General features: G+C 49.0%; 3 protein-coding genes and 1 pseudogene across 5 annotated transcripts; 2 read left to right on the top strand and 2 right to left on the bottom strand.

The window, feature by feature from the left end:
• Positions 1 to 41: 41 nt before the first annotated feature.
• Positions 42 to 5,427, bottom strand: LOC138212312 (kunitz-type protease inhibitor 1-like). Of its 2 annotated transcripts, none has more exons than XM_069172630.1 (10): positions 4,944 to 5,427; positions 4,174 to 4,334; positions 3,629 to 3,770; positions 2,646 to 2,816; positions 2,518 to 2,553; positions 2,281 to 2,409; positions 2,075 to 2,125; positions 1,808 to 1,978; positions 907 to 972; positions 42 to 817 (listed from the first exon to the last, which is right to left on the bottom strand). In XM_069172630.1, exons 1-10 carry the CDS (start codon positions 5,350 to 5,352, stop codon positions 630 to 632), a joined length of 1,524 nt encoding a protein of 507 aa, XP_069028731.1. In that variant the 5' UTR covers positions 5,353 to 5,427; the 3' UTR covers positions 42 to 629. The 2 variants fall into 2 exon arrangements, with proteins under 2 accessions (XP_069028731.1, XP_069028730.1); XM_069172629.1 differs by having other exon boundaries at positions 1,808 to 1,981.
• Positions 5,428 to 7,187: 1,760 nt separating this feature from the next.
• LOC138212311 (serine/threonine-protein kinase PAK 6-like) lies at positions 7,188 to 14,056 on the top strand. Of its 2 annotated transcripts, none has more exons than XM_069172627.1 (9): positions 7,188 to 7,228; positions 9,462 to 9,716; positions 10,303 to 10,968; positions 11,126 to 11,500; positions 11,819 to 11,952; positions 12,044 to 12,170; positions 12,361 to 12,486; positions 12,574 to 12,705; positions 13,026 to 14,056. In XM_069172627.1, the coding sequence occupies exons 2-9, from the start codon at positions 9,504 to 9,506 to the stop codon at positions 13,191 to 13,193; spliced, it is 1,941 nt and encodes a 646-aa protein (XP_069028728.1). In that variant the 5' UTR covers positions 7,188 to 7,228; positions 9,462 to 9,503; the 3' UTR covers positions 13,194 to 14,056. The 2 variants fall into 2 exon arrangements, with proteins under 2 accessions (XP_069028728.1, XP_069028729.1); XM_069172628.1 differs by lacking the exon at positions 7,188 to 7,228 and adding an exon at positions 8,850 to 9,300.
• Positions 14,057 to 15,625: 1,569 nt separating this feature from the next.
• Positions 15,626 to 21,915, top strand: LOC138212300 (myosin-6 pseudogene; annotated as a pseudogene).
• Positions 21,916 to 24,074: 2,159 nt separating this feature from the next.
• Positions 24,075 to 25,583, bottom strand: LOC138212323 (complement C1q tumor necrosis factor-related protein 3-like). Its single transcript, XM_069172649.1, has 3 exons — positions 25,336 to 25,583; positions 25,106 to 25,243; positions 24,075 to 24,823 (listed from the first exon to the last, which is right to left on the bottom strand). Exons 1-3 carry the CDS (start codon positions 25,526 to 25,528, stop codon positions 24,552 to 24,554), a joined length of 603 nt encoding a protein of 200 aa, XP_069028750.1. The 5' UTR covers positions 25,529 to 25,583; the 3' UTR covers positions 24,075 to 24,551.
• Between the last annotated feature and the right edge of the window lie 253 nt (positions 25,584 to 25,836).

The raw sequence follows: 25,836 nt of genomic DNA on the forward strand, positions 1-25,836 counted from the left end.
TTACACACAAATTAAGTTTCAAAATAAATCCCAAAACAGACTTCTGTTGTTTCCGAGTCTCTTTATTTAACAAATGCAACATTAAAAACCTGATGAGACCTGAGATCATCACAAACACTGAAATTCATATTTACAGTTTAAATCTGCATCACAAGTAATTCAACCTGAGACCTGAACACACTTCATCAAACACGGACAGCAAAGACCTGCGGAGACACCAGGAAACATCGTCTCTCACGGACACGAAGGCCCGACAAGATCCCGTCTGACGTCAGCTGACTTTTAACCAACAGCGACTGATGATGAAGCTGCTGCAAAATAAAAACCGAAGAGAAAGCGAGACGGACTGCGAAGAGAACGGCAAGAACTCGAGAGAACTTTAAACGGACAACAGCGCTAACGTGAGTCACTTTTCATAACGTCGATAAAATCCAACAGATGTCAATAATCAATCAAATCTAAGAGTTCAATCAAATCTAAGAGTTCAGACTGTCAACAATCAATCAAATCCTCTGACACAAAGCCAGCAGCACAGAACAAACAACAACAAACAAACAAACGGGGACAATAAACAACACGTCACGCAGCAGCTGGTGGTGGCACGTCGCCATGGTAGCGGCGCGGCGACGTCACGTCGTCACAGGTTTGGTGGTGCTGTTGTAAACCAGCGTGTCCTGCTCTGACAGCGGCACGTGGGCGGGGCCTGTGGCGACGGGCCTGTGGGTGCGCTTGCTGCGGGCCCTCAGGAAGCAGTAGGTCAGGACGGCCAGCAGAGCCAAGATGGCCACCGACAGAAACACGGCCAGCGCTACGGAGCCTGTGGGTGGGAGGGGGGACAGTGAGGTCACTTCCTGTCACCTACCTCATCACTGAGGTTGCTGACTGGAGTGAAGTAAGTTTCCTGACCTGAGTTGTCTTCGTCTTCTTCCTTCTCAAAACGTTCGAACAGCCCTCTGGAGAAAACGTGACGCTCTGAACACACACACACACACACACACACACACACACACACACACACACACACACACACACACGATTAAATTCTGCAGTCCAACATCGTACAACTCTGTTTTAAAAAAAGTCAAGACAGGGGCAACAAAAGATGGGAATAGTTGTGTCAATAAAAAAAAAAATAAAAACACCCGGTGGAACATCTGACAACTAATTAGGTTACCATGGCAACAGGTCTCAGCAGTGGAGGTGGTGAGAAGTTCGCCGGTCTGCGAAAGACTGCGCGGGCAAATAGTGCAACAATTTAAGAAGAATGTTCCTCGACGTACGATTGTAATGAATTTGTGGATTTTATCATCTACGGTTCATAATGTCATTAAAAGATCCGGAGAAATCTGTGTAGGCAAGTGGCACTGCTTTAAAAACCTACACGAATTTGTAGTGGAAATCACTGCACGGGCTCAGGAACACTTCTGAAAATAGTTTTCTTTGAATAGGATTCATCGCTGCATCCACAAATGCAGGTTAAAACTCTACAAAGAAGAAAACGGATATAAACATGATCCAGAAACACAGAGATCATTTAAGATGGACTTTGATGAATCAAAATTTTAATACATTTTTGGGTAAATCACGGACGCAGCATCCTCCAGGTGCTAAAGAGGAGGGGGACCACCCAGCTTGCAATCAGCGCACAAGAACCCGAGCGGCTGAAATCCGATATCAGGCGAGAATGGGACAACATTTCGCTTTCAAAACTCCAGCAAACTGGTATTGTAAAAAGAAGAGGCGACGCAACAACAGTGGGACCAGCTGTTCTGAGACGAGGTTGTATTAAACCTGGAGTCCTTCGTACCCGTCACTCCGTCGCAGGTCTCGCTGCACGTCTGACGCTCCTCGAAGTTGTTTTCTGTTCCGTCGCAGCCGCCGTACGTGAATTTGTAGCACTTCCTGTTCAGAGGGTCGTAGTACCAGCGGCTGAATTTCGCCCGACACGGGCCGGTGCGGGGGGGCTCCGTGCACCGAGCTGCTTTTGGAGGGGGGGGGGGTGTTAGCATGTAGCCCCGTTAGCTTCGAATGCGAGTTGCTCTGTTAAATTATTCAGTCGAGAAGAAACACCGACCTTTCTTCTGGTTCACATCGATGCTCAGCAGGCGGTTGAAGGTCTGGTTCACTGAGGAGGAGGAGGAGGAGGAAGATTGGTTACACTCAGTGTGCGCGTTGGTTCTTGTTTGTCTGTCCATGCGAGGACCAACTTCAGGTTTAGAAGAAGTGAGGACGTTCTGTTGGGTCTTAACTCAGGTGTGTGTGTGTGTGTGTGTGTGTTACGTTTGTTGCAGTGATCCTCGTCTGATCCGTTGCTGCAGTGTTTCACACCGTCACACTCCAGACTTCTGTCCAGACAGCAGTTGCCGTGGCAGGTCAGCTGGTTGGGACCACACGGTGAGCCACATACCTCTGAACACACACACACACACACACACACACACACACATATATTTATTTATCCTGCACACTCTGACTACGCTGCAGAGCTGATGTGAAGAGGTGCATCATGGGACTGACCTGCAGCCGGCAGACTGCCGCTCCTCTCTGATGACGCTGTCGGAGAAACATGAATCATCAGCTGTGTGATACAGTGTGTTACTGTGTGTGTGTGTGTGTGTGTGTGTGTGTGTCACATGGTGTGTTACCTGGGACTCCCCTGCAGGCGGACTCACACTGCTCCTTGGACAGGAAGTTGTTCTTGTTTCCTTTACAGCCTCCGAACACAAACTGCTCACAGCTGCCCGTCACAGCGTCGTAACGCCAGCGTGAGAACGCAGCGCGACACGGGCCGACCTTCTTCGGCGCCAGACAGTACGCTGAGAGGGAGGACATGACATCACTTCCTGTTAGCAAAACACCTGCGGTGGAACATAAACATTGACCCACAGCAGGGTGTGTGTGTGTGTGTGTGTGTGTGTGTGTGTGTGTGTGTGTGTGTGTGTGTGTGTGTGTGTGTGTGTGTGTCGTTAAAGGGAGTGCCGCTGTTGCGACACTGGTAACCATGGCAACTAACGTAGTATTTACAGTGTCAGATGTTCAAAGACATGTTGCTCAACAGTTTTACAGCTTTACTTGGATCCGCTCCAACTCTCTCTCTCTCTCACACACACACACACACACTGGACGCACAGCTGTGACCGATACACGGTCGATCGAGTCACATGACTCGTCTCAACTGAAATCTGCTCAAAAATGTCAACACAAAACTGGAGGCGACAAAATTAAAAGCTCACAGAGCGAGTTTGGTTTCTGCTGAATGTGTGTGTGTGTATGTATGTGTGTATGTATGTATGTATGTATGTGTGTGTGTGTGTGTGTCAGGTATTCCAGTCTGACCAGTTTGAGTGCGGGTGTGGATCATCAGTGTGAAACCACTGACACACCTCACTGAACATCAACACAGCAGATCAGCCGAGACCGTTTATCAGTCTGTTAAAATGATCAAGAACCTGATTTAATTGATAATTAAAACTGATCAATAATCTCTGATTTAGGGACTAAAACAACAAACTCACTTAATGTTTCTAATGAACTGAAAATTCAGTAAATTCCTTATGGACTCTGGTACAGGGCCATCCACATACTTTTGGGGACTTTCGAAAGAACTACATCTCCCATGAGCACTCACTGCTGGTTTGCTCCGGGTTGAGGACAAGGACGGTGACCTTGGCGTCTCGCGATTGGCCGTTGGAGTCGGTGACAGTCAGCTGGAAGACGTATGAGCCTGGCTGCAGGTTGGAGAGCTGCAACTGGTCAGGCAGATCTGTCTTCTGCAGAAGTCCATTCAGAAATAACAGCATTTAAAAGCCTGGAAATCACCTGGACTCAAAAGTAACGAGTTCAGACGGCTGCACAGGTGGAGACACACATTTAAAAAAAAAAAAAAAAAAAAAAAAATTCTGCAACATAGATGCTGGATTTACCTGCACATGCACCTGTACAGAAACACAGTGCAAAATTTTAGATTCAAAGAAAAGCTACTGCTGAAAACCCAAAGCCGACTAAAAAAAACACAAGAATTGTGAATGGAGTCTGGTATCGTGGACGACTTTAACAGTGACACATGCTCAGTGGATTTGTTTGTGTCACACCACCTGTTCATGTCTAGCTGACATCCCATTGGTCACCTCGACCTGTGTTAAGCCCCGCCCTCTGTGACGCAGCACGTCTTACCGCCATCTTGACGCCGTTGTCGCCGCTCTTCAGACTCCAGTGGTAGTCGGTGATCTCGGCGTCGTTCAGCGCCAGACTCTCGATGCCGTTGAGCATCACCGTCTCTCCGGGCTGAACGATGACATCACGGCCGGCATTGGCGATGGGTGGACTCTGGGCAACTGGAGACACGCGGTGATGTCACACAGTTTCAGGGCGAGGAACGTTTTTTTTTTGATAAACTGTTTTCATTGTCGTCGAACAAAAGTCCAAAGTCCTGATCAAAACGAGTCCTGCTGTGGTTGCCGTGGGCGACAGCTGCAGACTTTATTTGTTTGTGTTTCGTGGAACCGTCCCTTTAACGACGGCAGAACTGTGTGTGAGCAGCTCCTGTCTGCAGTGCATCATGGGTAATTAGACAAACAACACTGACCACTGCGAGACTGAAGCAAACTTAAAATTGGACAGATTCTCAGGCTGCTTCTGAACTGACTGGTTCTCTGGAGCTTTATTTTGAAAGGACATCAGGGAAGATGATATAAACAGGAAGTGGAAGTTTGAACACAAGTGTTTCAAATGTCTGGGTTCAGATTTTTGACACAATTGTCGACAAGTTCTGTTTGGTTTTTCAGCTTATTTTAGCCTATAATTACACATTTCTTGTCCAATGTCAGCAGAATTTCTTAAATCAGCAGTTTCTCTATAGAGGTTTTGTACTGGTCTGAAATGACCGAATCAGTCTGATCATATTGATGTTTTCAACCTGACTGATTCATCAGGTGTGCACTCACCTGCTCCCTGCAGCCACTGCAGGTGTTTCTGGAACACGGACTCCTGGATGTAGGTCTGGTACCCAGCCTGGTTCACGAACCTGCACACGAACCGGTTCCTGTGAATGCAGCTGAACAGGGAGCACGTGCGGTTCTGCTCCTCCGCGGCGGTGCGGCGCGGCTCCAGCAACGCAAGGTCGCAGCGCGGGTCCACGCAGCACGCGCGTTTACACTCCACCGGGGAGTGCACATGCGCGGTGGCCAGCAGAGCCGCTCCCTCCTTCACCGCGTCCTCCGCGTCCAACACGAAGTTGTCCTGACCGGAGCGGAAAGTCTCGCTGCAGTTCTCCGCCGCGCCGCCGGTCAGGTGGAAGAAGAGGAGGAGGAGGAGTTGGGTCAGCCGGCGGGAGGAAGAGGAGGATGAAGGCATGTTGAGCTGCTGTCAGACTGAACGGTGCTGCCGCCGCTCCGTGCAGGTTCTAAACAAGTCTGAAGTCTGTCTGCCTTCTCAGGTGTGTCTCACCTGCTCACCGACAGGAAGCGGCTGACAGCCCAATGAGACTGAGGCGCCTCTGACGTCACGCAGGTGCGGCCTCACCTGCAGGTGGAAACAGAGCTCATCAAGGCCTGACTGTTCATCTGGAACACAAACAAACAAATAAACAAACAGATAGAAAAACAAACCCTGAAAACAAATCCTCTGTTTGTTTGTTTTTTTGTTAATTTCGTCGACTCTTTGAAGAGTTTCATCTTCATCACTGATTCTGACTCTTAAACTTTTGTCTCCATCAGTTTTGAATTATTTAGGAGTCAAAAACATTCATCTTTGTGAACACGTCAACTATTTGAAGAAGAATCTGGAGTAAAGTTTCTCAGGATGGAAGAAGACGATCCTTCCACAAACATCCGATGAATTTCAAAATAAAAGAACATATTCTGTATCTTCCACGTGAAAATAAAACAGAATTTAATGAGTTTTAAATGTATCTAGAATCGAGGTGCCGGTATCACACTAAGACACACGCAGTCTCACTGCGCCACCTCCTGGTCACACACCTGTACTACAACAGCACGACAGTTCAAAAGCAGCGCTCTCAAACAACTGAAACAAACCGTCCTCTGATGGAAACCATCACAGTGTTCAATCTGAATTATTATTGTTATTTTTATTCGTGTGTCACACAGGATCAACGTTTATTTATCTGTATTTTGTTCAATGTATGTGGCTTTGTTTAGTTTTTTTCTGTATTTGTTCTTGATTTAGACAAAACATCAACATTTTAAAAAGGATGCAGTGAGACGAAGAGCAGCAGAGACTTTCATGTTGTATGTAAACACTGTGGAATATAAATACATTTCCGTTTGTTTACTGCATCAGAACAAACAAACATAATCTGAAAAATAATTCGTAAATCAGATTCCTTTTTGTTTTTATTAATAACAAAAAGAGTTAACGTGTAAAGTAATCAATACAAAATATAAACATGTTGGACTATAAGTAAAAAGTAAACAAGTAAATAAACAAACACAAAGAACAAAACAAACTACCACAACAACCATGTTCAGGTGGGAACAAGCGGGCAGGAAATGCTGGAGAGGACGTTGATGTTTGTGTCATGTGACCGAGCTGATTTTACTGTCACTGATTGAGCAGGTTCAATCCAGAGAAAAGCGAATGGAGTCTGGTTGTGTGTTGGCTGATTGATCACTGATTGATCACTGATTGATCACACGTTCACACTGAAGCTGATTCCTTTGATATACAACTGGTCGTTTTAGACAATCCATCCCGTGAGCTAAAATTGAGAGAAAGCTGAACGGAGTCTGGTTGTGTGTTGAGTCACGTCCTGCAGTGCCTGAGGGCAGAGACAAGCTGCAGCCTGCAGAGACACAAACCTCGTCTCCTCTTTCTTCTCCTCTCCACCGCTCTCAGGGACGTTTCATTCCTTCACCTTCACTCATCAATGCTTCTGATCGGTTACATTCAGCCGAGGTCACGAGCTGACCTCTGACCTACAAAATAAAACTTTGAGTCTGTATTCAGGTTGTTTTCAGAAACCTTCCGAAACACTGAACTGCAGGGAGAGTTCTGCGTGACTCACACCAGACTCTGTTCAAAAATCCCTGAATTCTGACCATGCTGCTGCAGTCGTGTCAATAAAGCTTGTTTGACTTTGAAATAGTCAGTCACACCAAACCCCGCCCCCTCCACCTGAAACCAGGTGAGCGCTGTGGGGGAGGAGGAAGACGTGCAGACTGTGAGGAGGACGACAGCGGGAAGCGGCTCACCTTGATTCTGCGCCCAGGTCAGTGCTTGTTTTGTGTCGCTGCAGGGGAACCAACGGGTTCTCCACAGAACGGGTTCTAGCGGTTCCATGTGGCTCTTAATTGAGCTCTGAAGAACTTTCTAGAGTCTCAGGAGACTGCTTGTAAGGAATAAACAAAGGTCCTGTATCTGTAAGGAACCCTGCTCTAAAGGTTCTCTACAGAACCAGGCTCTGGAACCTTTATGAACCCGTAGATCGCACTGTGAATGGGTTTGAGAACCCTGCAGAACGTTCTCCACGGTCCCGATTTACAGAAGAAGCAGAGGAACACACACAAGTAATCTGCTGTGGGTCTTAAATGGGCAGATTTTTGAACGGAGTTTGGTGGATGCTTGTGGGGTTTTTTTTTCCCATGTGTGCAGAAATATGCGGAACCCTCACTCTGGTTCTTTAACGGTGTAGAACCGGACCTGAAGAACCGTGCTGAGGGTTCCTTAAAGAACGTTTTCTGTTTGAAGACTTGTTGTGAGCTGTGGAGCTTCCTCAGATCCACTCTGCCGGATCAGGCCGGAGGTTCGAGCCCCTGCAGAACTAACCGTGCCGCGTTCAGGTGCTTCATCATGGTTACCTGGTTGTCATGGTTACAATGATGTCCTCCTCCATGTCATGATTTGCTCCTGGCGTCACCTCTGCAGCCTGTGTGTGTGTGTGTGTGTGTGTGTGGTCGCTGTTACGGGGGAAAGCTGCCGGGTCACGGTGGAGAGTCTGGTTCCAGCTGACAGACGGAGGAGTCACGGCGGAGCTGTCTGGTCATGTAGGGTTTGAATCCTCAGGTATGTCAGTGAGTCACACCTGAAACGCTCCTAAAAAAACCAACCTCATCTACAACCAGCAGATCAACGTGTTCCAGCGGCAGCTCGCCTCTTTATTACAAACATGTGCGATTAAATGAAAGAAGTTTGAAAAACAAACTTAACAGCGGATGTGAGGTCAAATAATTCAGGTTTCACGGTTGATAATCGGATATTTCTTACGTTCAAATTTTCACCATGAAATCTCACCTGTGTTCGTTGTCAGACCAAAAGTATGTGGACACCTTCACGTGTTTGGTTCTGCGGGCTTTTGATCTGAGCAGGACCATCAGGACTGTGAGGGAGACGAACACCACCTCAACACGCGGGGGAGGAGGGGGGGAGTAAACCGACACCTGGCCCGCCAAATGTTCACGTCTCCCAGTGAATTGTGGGTAATTTAGTGGACGTCCCAGATTATCAAACTGGGGATCAGACTGGAAACTGAAGCCGGTTGATTTAAATCCACCCAGCCTGCAGGCAGGCGGTCCATTCACAGAGTGTATTCAGTGTCAGCAGCTTTGTGTCACACACACACAGACACACACACACACACACACACACACACACACACACACACACACACACACACACACACACACACACACGCACATGCACTTAAAGGGACAGTTCACCAGGGGACTCCTCCTGTTTGTTTAGGCGGGTGGAGGAGGATGTGCACCGATCTGATCCGGTCAGTCAGAGAAGGGAAGAGTAGGAGGAGGAGGACATGTGATGATACTGGATGATGAAGAGGAGGGGGACATGTGATGATACTGGATGATGAAGAGGAGGGGGACATGTGATGATACTGGATGATGAAGAGGAGGGGGACATGTGATGATACTGGATGATGAAGAGGAGGAGGGCTTGGTGCTTCATCGCCTCGGTTTTCCATCCAGGCTGATCCGGACCGGACCGGACCGGGTTGACCTGAAGACACCCGACCAGTTTAACGACGTCATTTTAAAAAAACACTGCTGCATGTAAATCTGTTCGTTTATTTAAAATGATGAAATGATTTCTCAGACTCGTTAGGGAGCTGCCGCAGGTCAAAGGTCGCCTGATAAACCTGGATGAGGACGAGCCGTAAAAGGAGCCGAGCAGGTTGTGATGCAGAACATGTGTTCTCGGTTCTGTAAATCCGGTTTCCACCCTCGTGTGATCTCGGTGAGCCGCTCGGGAGATAAAAAAAATAAAGTCCGGAGTTTCAACAGCAGCTCTAATCTGCAGGATTATCGGTGGTAAAGATGCAGACAGGTGAGATGTCACCTGGGCTGTTTGGTCGGTTTGTAGCTGAGAGGGAGGAGGAGGTCATGTGACTCACCTGAGCAGGAAGAGAAGCCGTCGGTCTGTCCAGTGTGTTCAGGGTAACTTCCATCATGTTTCAGTCTGATCAGCAGCCCTGTTGTTTCCCTCAGGTCTCATCACCTGGCCGCCGCCGCCGCCGCCGCTGCGTTGCCATGGCGATGTTCCGCCGCAGGAAGAAGAAGCGCGGGCTGGAGATCTCCGCGCCGCAGGACTTCCAGCACCGCGTCCACACGTCGTTCGACGTCGCCACGGGACGCTACGTGGGTCTGCCGCCGCAATGGCAGAGCGTCATCGATACGTTGAGGAGGCCACGCCCCCTGGTGGACCCCTCCAGGATCACAGAGGTCGAACTCGGACCCAAGAAGGTCAGAGGTCATATAAAAAAAAATCATTTATTTAATATCTGTTTACATTCAGGCAAACACATGTTGACGTGACACACCGCCGCCCATTTCAACAACCCGAATCACGACCAGCAAACCGAACAGGTCACATTTGTTACTCTAACTGATGTCTGAACCAGAACTCTGGTTCCACAGGAGACCCGGCACAGAACCCTGTGGAACTCCGGGTACAACTTTTAAACCTTTTTTTTTAACTCTATTACCGAGTCGATGTTGTTTTTTGTCAGCAGAACGAGACAATGTCGGCTTCATCGCTGCTGTAGTGACTTAAGATAATAAGCTGCTGCTGATCCGTTTTATCGTGAGTCATAATATTTGCTGGTGACTCAGAAACTCTGAATCAGTTTCAAAGAGTTTTAAAGACGCTGACACATCTGTTTGTCTGAGACGATTCACAGAGGAAAAATCAGCCCGTCTGCTCTCTGTTTCTAAATCTTTATCTACGACTTATTCATCTCTCACTTATTATCTGATCAGTCTTCAGGTGAGCTGCATAGCATCAACAAAAGCGGTAGTTAGCGTGAGTGTTTGTTTCGTGTCTCTGCAGGCGATCGTTCGCGGCAGCTTCATCGGTCACGGCGACTACATCACTCACGTGATCTCCGAGATGAGTCGTCTGTCCGTCACCAGCTCCAACTCTTTGCGTCGCAGCAGCCCGTCGGCGCGGAAACGGGCCCGGTCGCTAGGTCGCCTCGGGGAACTGGCCGAGAACGAGTCCTACCAGTACGAGGAGCTTAGTCGCCGCGGCAACAGCGTGAAGGGCAGCGGCAGCTCCACCTACTGGCAGGACAGGATCCGACAGGTGCGCGGCGAGGGCGGCAGCCCGAAACTCAACGGAGCCCTGAAGAGGACCAAGTCCAGCTGCCAGGTGGGCACGCTGTCTGAGGCCACGCCCCCCTCACCTGGGACACCTCAAAGCACAGGTGAGGTAGATGAGGCACGTGGACCGTACGCCCGCAGTGAGGGGGCGGGGCTAAGACAGAGGCCAGCTTCCTGTCACTACAACCTTCAGACTGTGGAAAGCAGCAAGACGCGGCTGAGACCAGCTGTCAATCACCTGCCCGACCGGAAACTAGCTGTCAATCACTTGCCCGACCAGAGACCAGCTGTCAATCACCAGCCCGACCGGAGACCAGCTGTCAATCAACTACCCGACCTGCTGTCCTCCTCCAGGGAAACTCCCAGAAGGCCGCACTCCTCCTACGACCTCCAGGTGAGACCCCTCGGTCAAAGGAACATTGCCTTTAAGGAGCTATTTGTGGTTAGCTTAGCTTAGCATAAAGAGAGGGAACAGGGGGGAGCGCTAGTGTAGCTTAGCATAAAGACTGCAACTCCTCTGTAATTCTTCTTCTTTTGTCCTCCTACTCCAGCTGACCTCCCCCTCCTCCCGCCTCCTGCTGCCCCCCCCGAACAGCACCAGCAGTCCCATCATCACAGGTAGAGGGTTTCCTCAGCGTTCGCTGCGCCCCTCCCCCGCCACCTCTTCAGGTCACCCGCCCTCCTCCACGCCGCAGATGGCACCTGACGGAGGTCCCCCGAAAGTGACCCACGAGCAGTTCAGGGCGGCGCTGCAGATGGTGGTGGATCCGGGCGATCCCCGGACGACTCTTGAGAACTTTGTGAAGATCGGCGAGGGGTCCACGGGGGTGGTGTGCATCGCCCGAGAGCGGCACAGCGGGCGGCAGGTGGCCGTGAAGATGATGGACCTGAGGAAGCAGCAGCGCCGGGAGCTTCTCTTTAACGAGGTAAAGGTGGGGTGATGGGGGCGGAGCTTTAGCTTCCCTGCTTTTAGCTGGAAACAAGTTCCATAAACTTTATTTGAAATTTACAGTAAACACCGGGTAAAGTTTTTTTTTTTTTTTTTTTTTAAGGAACATATGTAGTCTTCATCTCCTGCGTAATCAGTGTTGATTGGTCAGAAAACATTTGCTGCGATGTGATTAGTGGAGCTGCTTCTGCCTGAGAAGACATCCTCAGGGGAAGCAACCCCCCCCCCCCCTCCATGGCAATGGTTCTCTGTGCGACATCATCAGCAGCTCCGTCCCTCCCTTTGTTTCTCTCAGGTGAAGATCATGAGGGACTACCAGCACCAGAACGTGGTGGAGATGTACCGCAGCGCTCTGGTGGAGGAGGAGCTGTGGGTCGTCATGGAGTACCTGCAGGGCGGCGCTCTAACCCACATCGTCAGTGAGACCAGGTGAGCAGGAAGTCGGTCTCGACTGGAACTTTCTCTTTTTTGTTGTTGTTGTTGTTGTTGTTGGTTTTTTTACAGCGTCTCTGTGCCGCAGGTTGAACGAGGAGCAGATAGCGACGGTGTGCGAGGGCGTCCTGCGGGCGCTGTCCTACCTCCACTCTCAGGGCGTCATCCACCGGGACATCAAGAGCGACTCCATCCTGCTCACGCTGGACGGGAGGGTAACGCGTTCTGTTCTTCTGTAGTTGTGAGGTCACTGTGACATCATTCGAAGGCTAAATCTAAAAGTGTCGGACGCTCCTGGTTCAGAAACAGGAAGCTTGCTGGAGGGTCTTTTGTGCAGGTAATATAGTTGAATAAAAACTGACAGCTGTTTCCCTCCTCTTCCTCCTCTTCTTCTTCCTGCTGCAGGTCAAACTGTCGGACTTTGGTTTCTGCGCTCAGATCAATAAAGATGTCCCGAAGAGGAAATCCCTGGTTGGGACTCCGTACTGGATGGCTCCTGAGGTGATCTCCAAAACACCGTACGGCACCGAGGTGAGAGCAGACGTACAGAAATAACCTCACCTGTAACGTTATCAAGGTAAATCAGTTCTCTGTAACCTCATGACCCCTCCTCCACAGGTGGACATCTGGTCTCTCGGCATCATGGTGGTGGAGATGGTGGACGGAGAGCCGCCGTATTTCAGCGAGACGCCCATCAGCGCCATGAAGAAGCTGAGAGATGAAGCAGCACCGAGCGTCAAGAACATGAGGGTCAGAGACAAACACACACACACACACACACACACACACACACACACACACACACACACACACTTAAACTTGTCTTTGTCACATGGTGGGGACCCCAGACCTGAACATGGATTGTGAGGACCGTGTTTTTCTAGCATTTCCAGATGAAATCTGCAGACGTCTGTAAACTTACCTTTCGAGGTTTTCTAGGAGCAGTCGACACTTATTCTGTGTTTCGGGTTAATGTAGATTATTGATCAATTTGAGAAAGTAATGAAAATGCTAACTGGCTAATCCGCTAGTTTCGGCATTAGCTGACGATGTCGCTTCTTTGTGTTCAGGTGTCTCCGGTGTTGAAGGACTTCCTGGGCTGCATGTTGACTCGTGACACACTGCAGCGCAGCAGCGCCGCCGACCTGCTGGAGCACCCGTTCCTGCTGCAGGCCGGTGCGCCGCGCTGCCTGGTGCCGCTGGTGGAGCAGCACCGCAAACGCATGTCGCTCTGTTGAACACCTGGGAATCACCTGAGAATCACCTGAGATCACACCAGAGACTTATCGAAGACTCACCTGAGACTCACCTGAGAGTCACCTGACCTCACACCTGAGACTCAGGTGTCTCCGAATCACGCACCGGTGTTTCTCACCACCTGTCAGAGCTCCATCAGCCAATCAAGTGAGTGAACTCGGTGTGAGGGCGGCAGAAGGCTGGCACCTTGAACACTGAGGGTCACAGGGTTGTGAACTTTGACCTCCAGCTGTGATGTCACCTGTGAACACTCCTGTTAAGCAAGAGGAGGAAGTGAGTTGCCATTTTATTTTGACAGTCTGTCCACAGTTTCCTGTCAGTGAACAGTGACAACCTGTATCTACCTGTGACCTGGACCACCTGTGGGCTGCTCCCTGTTTGACCTTTGACCTCCTATTCTGTAGTTAAATGGAGGATTTATTTTTAAACTTTTTTTAACATTTCAGGTTCCTTCATGTTTTCACAGATCATCATTTCTTTAAGCCGTGAAAATTAACAAATGAAAAACATTTCGGGGTCGAAAGTTCAAGCCTTTAACAAAACATCAAGAATAAATGAATCCAGATTTATTATATTTTAAAGTCAGATATTTGCGACAGACACATTTCACTTTACAGAGACGTCTAGATGTGAAAATAATAAAGATAATCTGTGTTTATGTCAGCTGCTCAGAATAAGCAGCACTTTCTCTGTATCAGAGCTTTACTACAATAAACGTCAAAACACGTAATAATGAATCTGTCGCATAAAATCAACATGGAAAATAATAACAGTTTAAATGAAACATGATTAATGATCAGTCTGCTGATTGGTAATTATTATTATTATCAATAAAACATTTCTGTTCCGAAACAGACGTGTTGATTATTTTCTCCTGTGATGATGACGACGTTGCATCTGCTGTAAACCTTTTCTAATTTCCGCAATTTTACCACAAAAAACTCACTTAAAACTCCAAAAAATGTCATTGTAACGTTTAACGTTGTAACGTTTTTGCCAACGCAAAATCAAACATTTTCGATGCCAGAACAATCACAGAAAACTCAGCTGACGTCTGCAGTCTTTGTTCAGACTCTGAGTCCGAAGGATCCTCCGCACATCTCAGATAAAAACTGATGAAGCGCCTCCGGGTTTCTATTTGGAGGTCGAAGACTCCGACTGTCACAGATAAAGAGACGGAAACACTCGAGCTCGTCACAGCACGCTCTTCATATCAGAGCGAGTCTCATCACAAACCTGCAGCCGCTTCACGAAGACGCGTTTTATTAAAGTTCTGCGTGACGAACATTAAACCATCTTCATTCATGTCACACGTGTTCAACACGTCTGCTGCTTCGTTTAAATCAGAGTCTGAGTTTTACATTTACAGTAGAGAAAAAAGGACTTTGACTGCAATGCAATGCATGCTGGGAAACATGTAAATATAACTTAAAATAAGAAAACTGGATTTTGAAGAGAAAATGTATAATTTATCTAATAGCATAGATAAACATAGTGGGGATGTGAAGATTTAGATTCAAACTTCAACAACAAACAACATCAGGACTCACTTTGATCAAAAGAAGACAGACTTTACGTTTGTAAGGTTGAACAACTCGAACATCAGCTGCATCTAAAAAAAGATCCTTAAAAACAAACTTAAAGAAGAAACAGGTCCGACACGTCTTTTAGTTTCATCTGTGACCGTTAGGACTTAAAACAAGAAAAATAAAAACGTATTTCCTATATTTATTATCGATTTAACTTACCTCCCTAGCTGAAGGCAATTTGACAGGATCAATAATAAACAACAATAAGATGACAAAAAATTACTTGGAAATACATTTAAGAAATACATTTTGGTAATAAAAAGAACTGAATTAAATTATTCTCGTGGATTTATTTCTACCATTCCTATGAATCCATTAACATGAGGATGAGGGCAGGTTATTCTTTGCAGTAATTGTTTCATTGTTTAGTCATCTTCAAATATAAATTAAGAACCATTTTAAAAAGATTTATACGTTTTTCAGAAAAAAAAAAAAAGATGCCAATAAAAAGATGAATTCATAACAAACCGCATTAAATGCATGTGCAATGACTGGTGATTGAGCAGAGGGTTAGCTGCAGTGAGGATACAGGAGAAGTAGAGTCTAAATGAAGAGGTGTCAGGCGCCTCTATCAGCAGGCAGATAAGCAGACAAACTCTGCTCTTCCTAAAATGGACTTTGACAGCCAAAGGTCCTGAATCTGCCCTCGTGGAGAGCTCGCATCCCGGGACAAATTTAGTTGTGCTGTCTTTTGTTTTCAGCAGTTATCTCCTAATTTGGTCCACGGGAAACCTTTATAAACGTCACCCCCGCTGCGAGGAAGGCGGCAGTTCTTCATCTCTCTCCTCTCAGGTTATTCTGCTTTCTCATCTCCACCCTCAACCATGGGTGACGCTCTGATGGCCGAATTTGGGAAGGCGGCTCCGTACCTGCGGAAGTCGGACAAAGAGCGCCTGGAGGCTCAGACCAGAGCTTTTGACATCAAGACCCAGTGTTTTGTCATCGACGACAAGGTGGAATACATGAAAGGACAAATCCAGGGCAAAGACGGAGGGATGGTTACTGTCAAGAAGGAGGATGCAACGACGGTGACCGTGAAGGAATCCGACGTTCACCCCCAGAACCCGCCGAAATTCGATAAAATCGAAGACATGGCGATGTTCACGTTCCTCCACGAGCCCGCCGTGCTGTTTAACCTCAAAGAGCGTTACGCCGCCTGGATGATCTACACCTACTCCGGGCTCTTCTGCGTCACCGTCAACCCGTACAAGTGGCTCCCTGTCTACGACTCCGAGGTAGTGGCGGCCTACAGGGGGAAGAAAAGGACTGAGGCCCCACCTCATATCTTCTCCATCTCTGATAACGCCTACCAGTACATGTTGACCGACCGGGAGAACCAGTCCGTCCTCATCACCGGAGAATCCGGTGCAGGAAAGACGGTGAACACCAAGAGAGTCATCCAGTACTTTGCCAGCATCGCTGCGGTCGGAGGTGCATGCAAAAAAGACAGCAGCAAGGGGACGCTGGAGGATCAAATCATCCAGGCGAACCCGGCGCTGGAAGCCTTCGGCAACGCCAAAACGCTGAGAAACGATAACTCGTCTCGATTTGGAAAATTCATCCGAATTCATTTCGGCACGAGCGGCAAGCTGTCGTCCGCTGATATTGAGACATACCTGCTGGAGAAGTCACGGGTCTCCTATCAGCTCAAGGCTGAGAGGAACTACCACATCTTCTACCAGATCCTGTCCAATCAGAAGCCAGAGCTGCTGGACATGCTGCTGATCACCAACAACCCATACGACTACTCCTACATCTCCCAGGGAGAGATAACAGTCGCCTCCATCAACGACTCGGAGGAGCTGATGGCCACCGACAGCGCCTTCGATGTGCTCGGATTCACTCCAGAGGAGAAGATGGGCGTCTACAAACTGACCGGTGCCATCATGCACTACGGCAACCTGAAGTTCAAACAGAAGCAGCGTGAGGAGCAGGCCGAGCCTGACGGGACCGAGGATGCCGATAAATCCGCTTACCTGATGGGGCTGAACTCTGCCGACCTCATCAAAGGGCTGTGCCATCCCAGAGTCAAGGTAGGAAACGAATATGTCACCAAAGGCCAAAGTGTGGAACAGGTCTACTATGCCATCGGTGCTCTGGCTAAGTCAGTGTATGAAAAGATGTTCAACTGGATGGTGGTGCGAATCAACCAGTCACTGGACACAAAGCAGCACCGTCAGCACTTCATAGGGGTGCTGGACATTGCTGGATTTGAGATCTTTGATTTCAACACCTTTGAGCAGCTGTGCATCAACTACACCAATGAAAAGCTGCAACAGTTTTTCAACCATCACATGTTTGTCCTGGAACAAGAGGAGTACAAAAAAGAAGGAATCGACTGGGAGTTCATCGACTTTGGGATGGACTTGCAGGCCTGTATTGACCTGATTGAAAAGCCGCTTGGGATCCTGTCGATTCTGGAAGAAGAGTGCATGTTTCCCAAAGCCAGTGACCAGACCTTCAAGTCCAAGCTCTATGATAATCATCTGGGCAAGAATAAGATGTTTGAGAAGCCGAGGGCAGCAAAGGGCAAATCAGAGGCTCATTTTGCCCTGGTTCACTATGCCGGCATGGTGGACTACAACATTGGTAACTGGCTGGTGAAAAACAAAGACCCCCTGAATGAAACTGTGGTGGGCCTCTACCAGAAATCCTCTCTGAAGCTCCTCAGTGTGCTGTTTTCAAGCTATTCAGGAAATGAAGGTGGAGACAAAGCAGGTGGCAAAGGAGCCAAGAAGAAAGGCTCCTCGTTCCAGACGGTGTCGGCTCTTCACAGGGAAAACCTGAACAAGCTGATGAACAACCTGAAGACCACGCATCCCCACTTTGTCCGCTGTCTGATTCCAAACGAGAAGAAAATTCCTGGAGTCATGGACAACTGCCTTGTGATGCACCAGCTGCGCTGTAACGGTGTCCTGGAAGGTATCAGGATCTGCAGGAAGGGTTTCCCAAACAGGGTGCTCTATGGCGACTTTAAGCAGCGGTACAGGATCCTGAATGCCTCTGCCATCCCCGACGGTCAGTTCATCGACTGTAAGAAGAGTGCCGAAAAGTTGTTGGGATCGCTGGACATCGACCACACTCAGTATAGGTTTGGCCACACAAAAGTCTTCTTTAAAGCCGGCCTGCTGGGGACGCTGGAGGAGATGCGAGACGAGCAACTCTCTCGAATCATCACCAGGATCCAGGCCAACGCCCGCGCACTCCTCATGAGGGCGGAGTTTATTAAGCTCGTGGAACGAAGAGATGCCCTGATGGTGATCCAGTGGAACCTTCGATCTTTCCTGGGTGTGAAGAACTGGCCCTGGATGAAGCTCTTCTTCAAGATCAAACCCCTGCTGAAGAGCGCCGAGTCTGAGAAGGAGATGGCCAACATGAAGGATGAATTCAACAAGTTGAAGGAAGCGTTGGAGAAATCAGAGGCAAGACGGAAGGAAGTAGAGGAGAAAATAGTGACTCTTCTCCAAGAGAAGAACGATATGACTCTGCAAATTCAGTCTGAACAGGACACTCTGACGGATGCTGAGGAGCGCTGCGAACAGCTCATAAAGAGCAAGATTCAACTGGAGGCCAAGCAGAAAGAGATGACGGAGAGACTGGAGGATGAAGAGGAGCTGAACGCAGATCTTACAGCCAAGAAACGCAAGCTCGAAGACGAATGCTCTGAGCTGAAAAAAGATATTGATGACCTGGAGCTAACTTTAGCCAAGGTGGAAAAAGAGAAACATGCCACAGAGAATAAGGTGAAAAACCTGACAGAGGAGATGGCATCCCAGGATGACAACATCATGAAGCTGACAAAAGAGAAGAAGGCACTTCAGGAGGCTCACCAGCAGACACTGGATGACCTGCAGAGTGAAGAAGACAAAGCCAACAGTTTGACCAAAGCTAAAGCTAAGCTGGAGCAACAGGTGGACGATCTGGAGGGCTCGCTGGAACAAGAGAAGAAAGTTAGGATGGACCTGGAGCGCTCAAAGAGGAAGTTCGAGGGGGACCTGAAACTGACCCAGGAGAGTCTGATGGATTTGGAGAATGACAAGCAGCAGCTGGAGGAAAAGCTCAAGAAAAAAGACTTTGAGGTCAACCATATAAATTCAAGGCTAGAAGATGAGCAGGTTGCCTCAATTCAGCTCCAGAAGAAGCTGAAAGAAAATCAGGCGAGGATCGAGGAGCTCGAGGAGGAGCTGGATGCCGAGCGAGCAGCCCGGGCGAAGGTGGAGAAGCAGCGCTCTGATCTTTCCCGCGAGCTGGAGGACATCAGCGAACGGCTGGAGGAAGCAGGTGGAGCCACATCAGTTCAGGTGGAGCTGAATAAGAAGAGAGATGCTGAATTTCAAAAGCTGCGCAGGGAGCTGGAGGAATCCACCCTCCAACACGAGGCCACCGGTGCCACCCTGAGGAAGAAACACGCAGACAGTGTCGCCGAGCTGGGAGAACAAATTGACAACCTGCAGCGTGTGAAGCAGAAACTGGAGAAAGAAAAGAGTGAGCTGAAGCTGGAGCTGGACGACTTGTCTTCGAACATGGAAAGCGTGGTGAAGGCCAAGTCGAACATAGAGAAGATGTGCCGGACGATGGAAGACAACATGAACGAGTACAAGAGTAAACACGAGGAGGCTCAACGGACCGTCAATGACCTGACGACCCAAAGGGCCAAGCTGCTCACGGAGAACGGCGAGTTTGGAAGGCAGCTGGAGGAGAAGGAGTGTCTGATATCACAGCTGACCAGAGGGAAGAACTCGTACAACCAGCAGGTGGAAGACCTGCGCAGACAGCTGGAAGAGGAAGTGAAGGCGAAGAACGCCCTCGCCCACGCTGTGCAATCAGCTCGTCACGACTGTGATCTGCTCCGAGAACAGTTCGAAGAAGAGCAGGAAGCCAAGGCCGAGCTGCAGAGAGCTCTGTCCAAATCCAACACCGAGGTCTCCGCGTGGAGGACGAAGTACGAAACCGACGGGATCCAGAGAGCAGAGGAGTTGGAGGAGGCAAAGAAGAAGCTGGTTGTGAGACTGCAAGAGGCCGAGGAGGCCATCGAGGCCGTGAACGCAAAGTCTTCTTCCCTCGAGAAGACCAAACACCGCCTCCAAAATGAGATTGAAGACCTGATGCTGGACCTCGAGAGATCCAATGCAGCATCTGCAACACTGGACAAAAAACAAAGAACCTTTGACAAAGTTCTGGCAGAGTGGAAGCAAAAGTTTGAGGAGTCGCAGTGTGAATTAGAGGCCTCCCAGAAGGAGGCTCGGTCTCTGAGCACTGAGCTCTTCAAACTGAAGAACGCCTACGAGGAGTCGCTGGATCAGCTTGAGACTATGAAGCGAGAGAACAAGAACCTGCAAGAGGAGATCTGTGACCTCACTGACCAGCTCGGGGAGGGCGGCCGGAGCGGCCATGAACTGGAGAAGATCCGGAAGCAGCTCGAACAAGAAAAGGCCGAGCTGCAGTCGGCGCTGGAGGAAGCAGAGGGTTCCCTGGAGCACGAAGAGAGCAAGATCCTCCGAGCCCAGCTGGAGTTCCACCAAGTGAAGGCCGAGATGGAGCGCAAGGTGGCGGAAAAAGACGAGGAGATGGAGCAGGCCAAGAGAAACTACCAACGGATGCTTGAGTCCCTTCAGTCCTCGCTGGAGTCTGAGACCAGGAGCCGGAACGAGGCCTTGAGAGTGAAGAAGAAGATGGACGGTGACCTCAACGAGATGGAGATCCAGCTGAGCCAAGCTAACAGGCAGGCAGCCGACACCCAGAAGCAGCTCAAGAACCTCCAGGCGTATCTGAAGGACACTCAGCTGCAGCTGGACGACACCCAGCATGGCAACGACGACCTGAAAGAAAATATTGCTCTGCTTGAACGCCGGAACAACCTGATCCAGGCTGAGCTGGAGGAATTGAGGGCCGCCCTCGAGCAGACGGAGAGAAGTCGGAAACTGGCTGAACAGGAGCTGATTGATGCAACAGAGCGCATGCAGCTCCTGCACTCCCAAAACACCAGCCTGATCAACCAGAAGAAGAAGCACGAAGCAGACCTCCTCCACCTGCAGAACGAGATAGAGGAGGCCATACAGGAGAACCGCAACGCTGAGGAGAAGGCAAAGAAGGCCATCACCGATGCAGCCATGATGGCCGAGGAGCTGAAGAAGGAGCAGGACACCAGTGCCCATCTGGAGCGCATGAAGAAGAACATGGAGCAGACCATCAAAGACCTGCAGCACCGTCTGGACGAGGCCGAGCAGATCGCCATGAAGGGCGGCAAGAAGCAGCTCCAGAAACTGGAGGCGCGCATCAAAGACCTGGAGAACGAGCTGGAGGCGGAGCAGAAGAGGGGAACAGAGTCCATCAAGGGGGTCCGCAAGTACGAGCGCCGGATCAAAGAACTCACCTACCAGACCGAGGAGGACCGCAAGAACTTGGCCCGCCTCCAGGACCTGGTGGACAAGCTGCAGCTCAAGGTCAAGTCCTACAAACATGCCGCAGAGGAGGCGGAGGAGACCGCCAACAACAACATGGCCAAACTCCGCAAGCTGCAGCACGAGCTGGACGAGGCCGAGGAGCGAGCCGACATCGCCGAGTCGCAAGTAAACAAGCTGAGGGCGAAGACCCGGGACGGACCCTCCAAGAAGGGCATGGATGAGTGAGGATGGTCCCAGAACATCACAGGTGGGCTCCAAATATTCACCTCACAGTCAAACCTCTAAAACATAAAATACGCAAAATATAAACAAAAAACATGAATGAAAACAACAACTAAAGCTTATTAAAGGTCCACTTACTAGATCTGTCAACCTCACCTCATGGTCTTCGTCGGCGGACGCTAAGTGATCCACATACTTATGATGCAACAACACTTTGGTCATTGGATGGCAGATTGACCGTCTCCATGGAGACCGTGTGATGTGTGATGAAAGCCATGAGATGTGACTGAAAGCTGTGATTAAAGCTAAATAAGTGAACCTTGAGTTTTAGTGGGTTTTTAACTTGTTTATACGGTGAAGCGTGAAAGGCGAGTTTTCATCTCTGGAAAAAGTTTTTGTCGCAGCTCGTCAATGTGTCTGTTTTGATTGACAGGTGTTCCTGTTCCTGCATGTTTGGGACCGGAGACGCTGTGGAACCTAAAACCAAGCAACAATTATTCCATCACCGTTAACAGTGATCAGTTATTGATTAGAATCACTGAGTGTAACTTTAGTGGAGGTCTTTAGGTTTGACTTCAGAGCAACAAACCTCTGATTTTTCTTCCATCAGTTTCCCATCAGGAGGTAGGATCAATACTGGAATACTGTGATCAATAAGTGACCATGAGATTATTACATTAATCTGTAGAAATAAAATTCCTACCGACCGCAGAGCTCGTCTGTCTGTTCTTTATCTGACCATCAAACTGCTGAGTTCATTTGTTCATAAATGTTAATAAAACACAGATTTCTAATTAAAAACAGATTAAAACTCTAGTTGAAATAGAACCAGACTGAGTTATCTGCTTCAAACTAAGTCATTTAACCACATAAATGTTCTTCAGTCACATACTGACAACAACAAAAAAGAAAACTTTTTTTTTCTCATTTAGCTGCCGTATCTGTACAACTCATCGCTTCTGCAGCACAAATAGTAAAACAGATTACACAGGTAGATTTAACTAACATTCATTCAACATTCAATACATTCAACGCTCACAATAAACCTCCGCTGTGTTAACAAACCTCTGTACGAGCCTCAAGTCTCACGAACTACCAGAAAACGTGTTAACTGACTGTGAAGAGAAGCGTTTGCTCTTTATTATGTAGCTGCACTGCACATTATCTCCAACAATTTACTGCACTCTTGTCGCTGATACTGAGGAATATTAACACACCTGAGTGCAGAAACAAAGAGGCAGACAACTTTAGCTTGTAGGGCCGTTAGGCTCCTCCTGAGAGCTGTGCGCCATCTAGTGACGTCTTTAAGTATTGCACTGGCGTCCTACCAAGATAACAAGAGCACAATAGATTCAGCTTTTAACTGCTTTTTAAAGATACCATGTAAAATGTAAAAAAAAAATTTAAAAAAAAATGCTGAGGTGTCTACTTTTAACTATTTTTAACTTATTATTTTTCTGCAATCGTCCCCATAGCTTTTTACTGTTTAAAAAAAAAAAAAAAAAAAATCGTGTAAAACCTGTTTAACCCTCAACATAAACAGCCAGTGAATAAACAGAAGAACAGGTTTTTAAAAGGGCACCAAAATCATTTCTGAACGCCAGGCTTTTATTTTGAAGGCGTGGCCTGGGAGTTTCCGGTCCGCCTTGAGTCGGTTTAACTTGACAGTCTGAATATGACCCTCCGGAGGATCCAGCTGTTGGTCCACATCAGGATGGTGGAGGAACCGGGACGCTAACGGCTCTTCGCCGGTCTGCAGGCACTCTGTTCGGCTGCGACCGACCAAACACTCGTCTACCTCCACCGGACCCTGACCAGCAGCACCGTCAGACCATGCGGGACCCGATGAACTGGACCCCGGGATTGGGCGCTGCGGAGCGGGGAAAGCCTGCTACCTACACCGGGGAGCAGAAGGCGAGGCTGGTGGCCAAAGCCAACAGGAAGTGGGTGAGACTGACCACCGCGGCGGCCTACGTGCTCTCCGTGTCTCTGGCGGCCGTCCTCCTGGCTGTTTACTACAGCCTCATCTGGAGACCCACAGCTGGACCGGGACTGACCCGCGCCAGGAGCGGGACCGGGACCTCTAGGACTGAAGTGAATCTTACTGAAGCTGAAGCTGCAAAAAACTTTAGAAATAAAACAAAATGTGATGTCGATGAAAATAACTCTTTAAACAGGGACCGTGACGTTATCAGTAATAGATCTATTGAGAAAGAGAGTCACGTGACGACTGAAACTCAAATTAATACATCTGATAAAAGTACTTTTACTCCCAGTACTCCTAGTACTCCCAGCACCGGGTCCACGGAAGTCCCTCCCGGGGACACTCCGGTTACCTCGGTCCCCTCTGCCGGACCCCCCGCGGAGGCCGGCCAGGACGTCACTTCTCCGGCTCCAAGCACCGCCGAGCCGCCTGCTGTCACCGCGGACGATCCGTCCAACCTACCGACCCACCGGGCGGCCGAAGGCGGGTGGACGGAGACGGACTCCTCGGGGTCCGAGGTCGGGAAGAAGGAGTATAAGTTTACTGGACACTGGTGACTCCTTTCAAAATAAAATCTGTCTGTATGTTCGTTTTGATTAGTTATCGATCATGGTTGAAGTGTTGATGTGAGTGATTAGTATGTATTAATCGAGACTGAACGGATTCGAAATGCAGTTTTATTTGTTCAAAATAAATCCAGCAGAAGAGACAAAATGTTTTAGGGAAAATTTCAACAATAAATCAACTTTTTCCAGAACATCTTGTGCTCGTAGACCGTCTGTAAAGGTCATGTTCATCTGATGTGGATAAAAACGTCCTGTTTGTAAATCTATCAACACACGAGCTCAGGTAGTTGTACTCTGTTTTACAGGTGGATTTGAATGAGGATTTTTTTTTTCATCCATTATCCAGGATGAGGATTTCTGTGTGCGTGATTCACGTTGGAGAATAAAACAGCTTTTAAAAAAAACTTTAAATTTCAAGATGTGTTGTTGAAGTTTTGTCCCAAAATGTGTTTCGATTTTCTCGTGTTTTTTGGTCTAAAAACATTTCTCCCAAAATCTGCCTTCCTGCTGTTGTGAGATCAAAGTTGAATTACTGAGTGACTCCTCCAGCTTTCTCCACCCTCCTCCTCCGTCTCTACAGGGGAGAGATGAGGAAGCCGCTGAAGGTGGTGAGCCGACTCTGGTCGAAGACGCTGGTGCCGGCCCAGAGGGTGATGTAGATCCGGTCGCCCGTCTCCAGGACCAGCGGCATGCCGTTGGAGCTGCTGCCGTGGACGCCCCGAGTGTCGTAGATCGCGAACATGTTCTGGTCGTTCTTAAACAGCGCTGCGTTCAAGGTACCCGACTCTCCGACGAAGCCGGTGAACCGGATGTAGTAGAGTCCCTTCACGGGGGCGGTGAAGACGCCTGCGGTCCGAGAACAGGGTGAAAAGGAGCACAGCCTGTAATACTTCCACCCGTCCACTAGAGGGCAGCGAGTCGGTGCCAAGTTTCTAGCATTTAACTTCACAAGGTCACGCTGCCCTCCGGTGGACAGGCGGGTGAATTACACGCGTTGCTGTCAGGTCAGGGCGGGAGACGTTCGGTGAACGACTCTTCACTGCCGGAGGGTGTCAACGTGTTGGTTTTAGCCTTTAGTCTCTTCTACACTTAAAAACAAACAAACAACAAGGAGCGGCCGAGTCGTACCCGTGTCCAGATCGTACGCGTTCCCGATGTTTGTCGTCACCTTCTTGAACACCAGCGTGGTGCTGGTGTCCAAAGGCCCCTGATGGATCTTTTGCCCATCGGTGACGAGCGAGGCGGAGAAGGCCGCCTGATATACATCTGTTGGAGGTCACATGGTCACATTAAAGAAGACGGACTCAGAAACAAAAACACAAACTTCTCGTCCTGAAGGGGAATAAAAGCCGACCGACTTCTGTTCTCGCTCTCGGTCTCCAGCCTCTGGACTCTGGCTGCCAGCTGCTGCACCAGGATTTGCAGTTCTTCTTCCGGGGTTTTCTCAGGACGTGCGAGCGCGTCTCCATCGCCTCCCGTCCAGGTCATCTGAGCCCGGACACGAACCAGAATGCAGACCAGCAACACGATCGGAACCGAGGGGGACATCATCTTTTACGGGAGGACGAGCGGACTGACGGCAGGACAGGAGACGCTGTCAGGTTTTATCATCTGAACCTCCGGACCAGCTGTCCAGGGTTCAGATGATGAAACTGATTCGATCAATATCTGGAATGATCAGTTCTGTTAATGCTTCACCGACAGCTGAGTCAGCATAATCTGAGTGAAAATAAAACCAGAGTGTAGAAACGAGCTTCGGCCTGCAGGTCTGTTCTGGTTCTTCGGGGGTCTTGATGTGACTCAGGAGGTCGACGGACTGTTTTCGGGATGTAAACCTTCATTTCATTTGACTCACCACC

The sequence above is a fragment of the Embiotoca jacksoni genome, unplaced genomic scaffold (assembly GCF_022577435.1).
Source record: "Embiotoca jacksoni isolate LCO1_2020_lvr unplaced genomic scaffold, fEmbJac1.0.p SCAF_54, whole genome shotgun sequence".
NCBI lineage: Eukaryota > Metazoa > Chordata > Actinopteri > Embiotocidae > Embiotoca > Embiotoca jacksoni.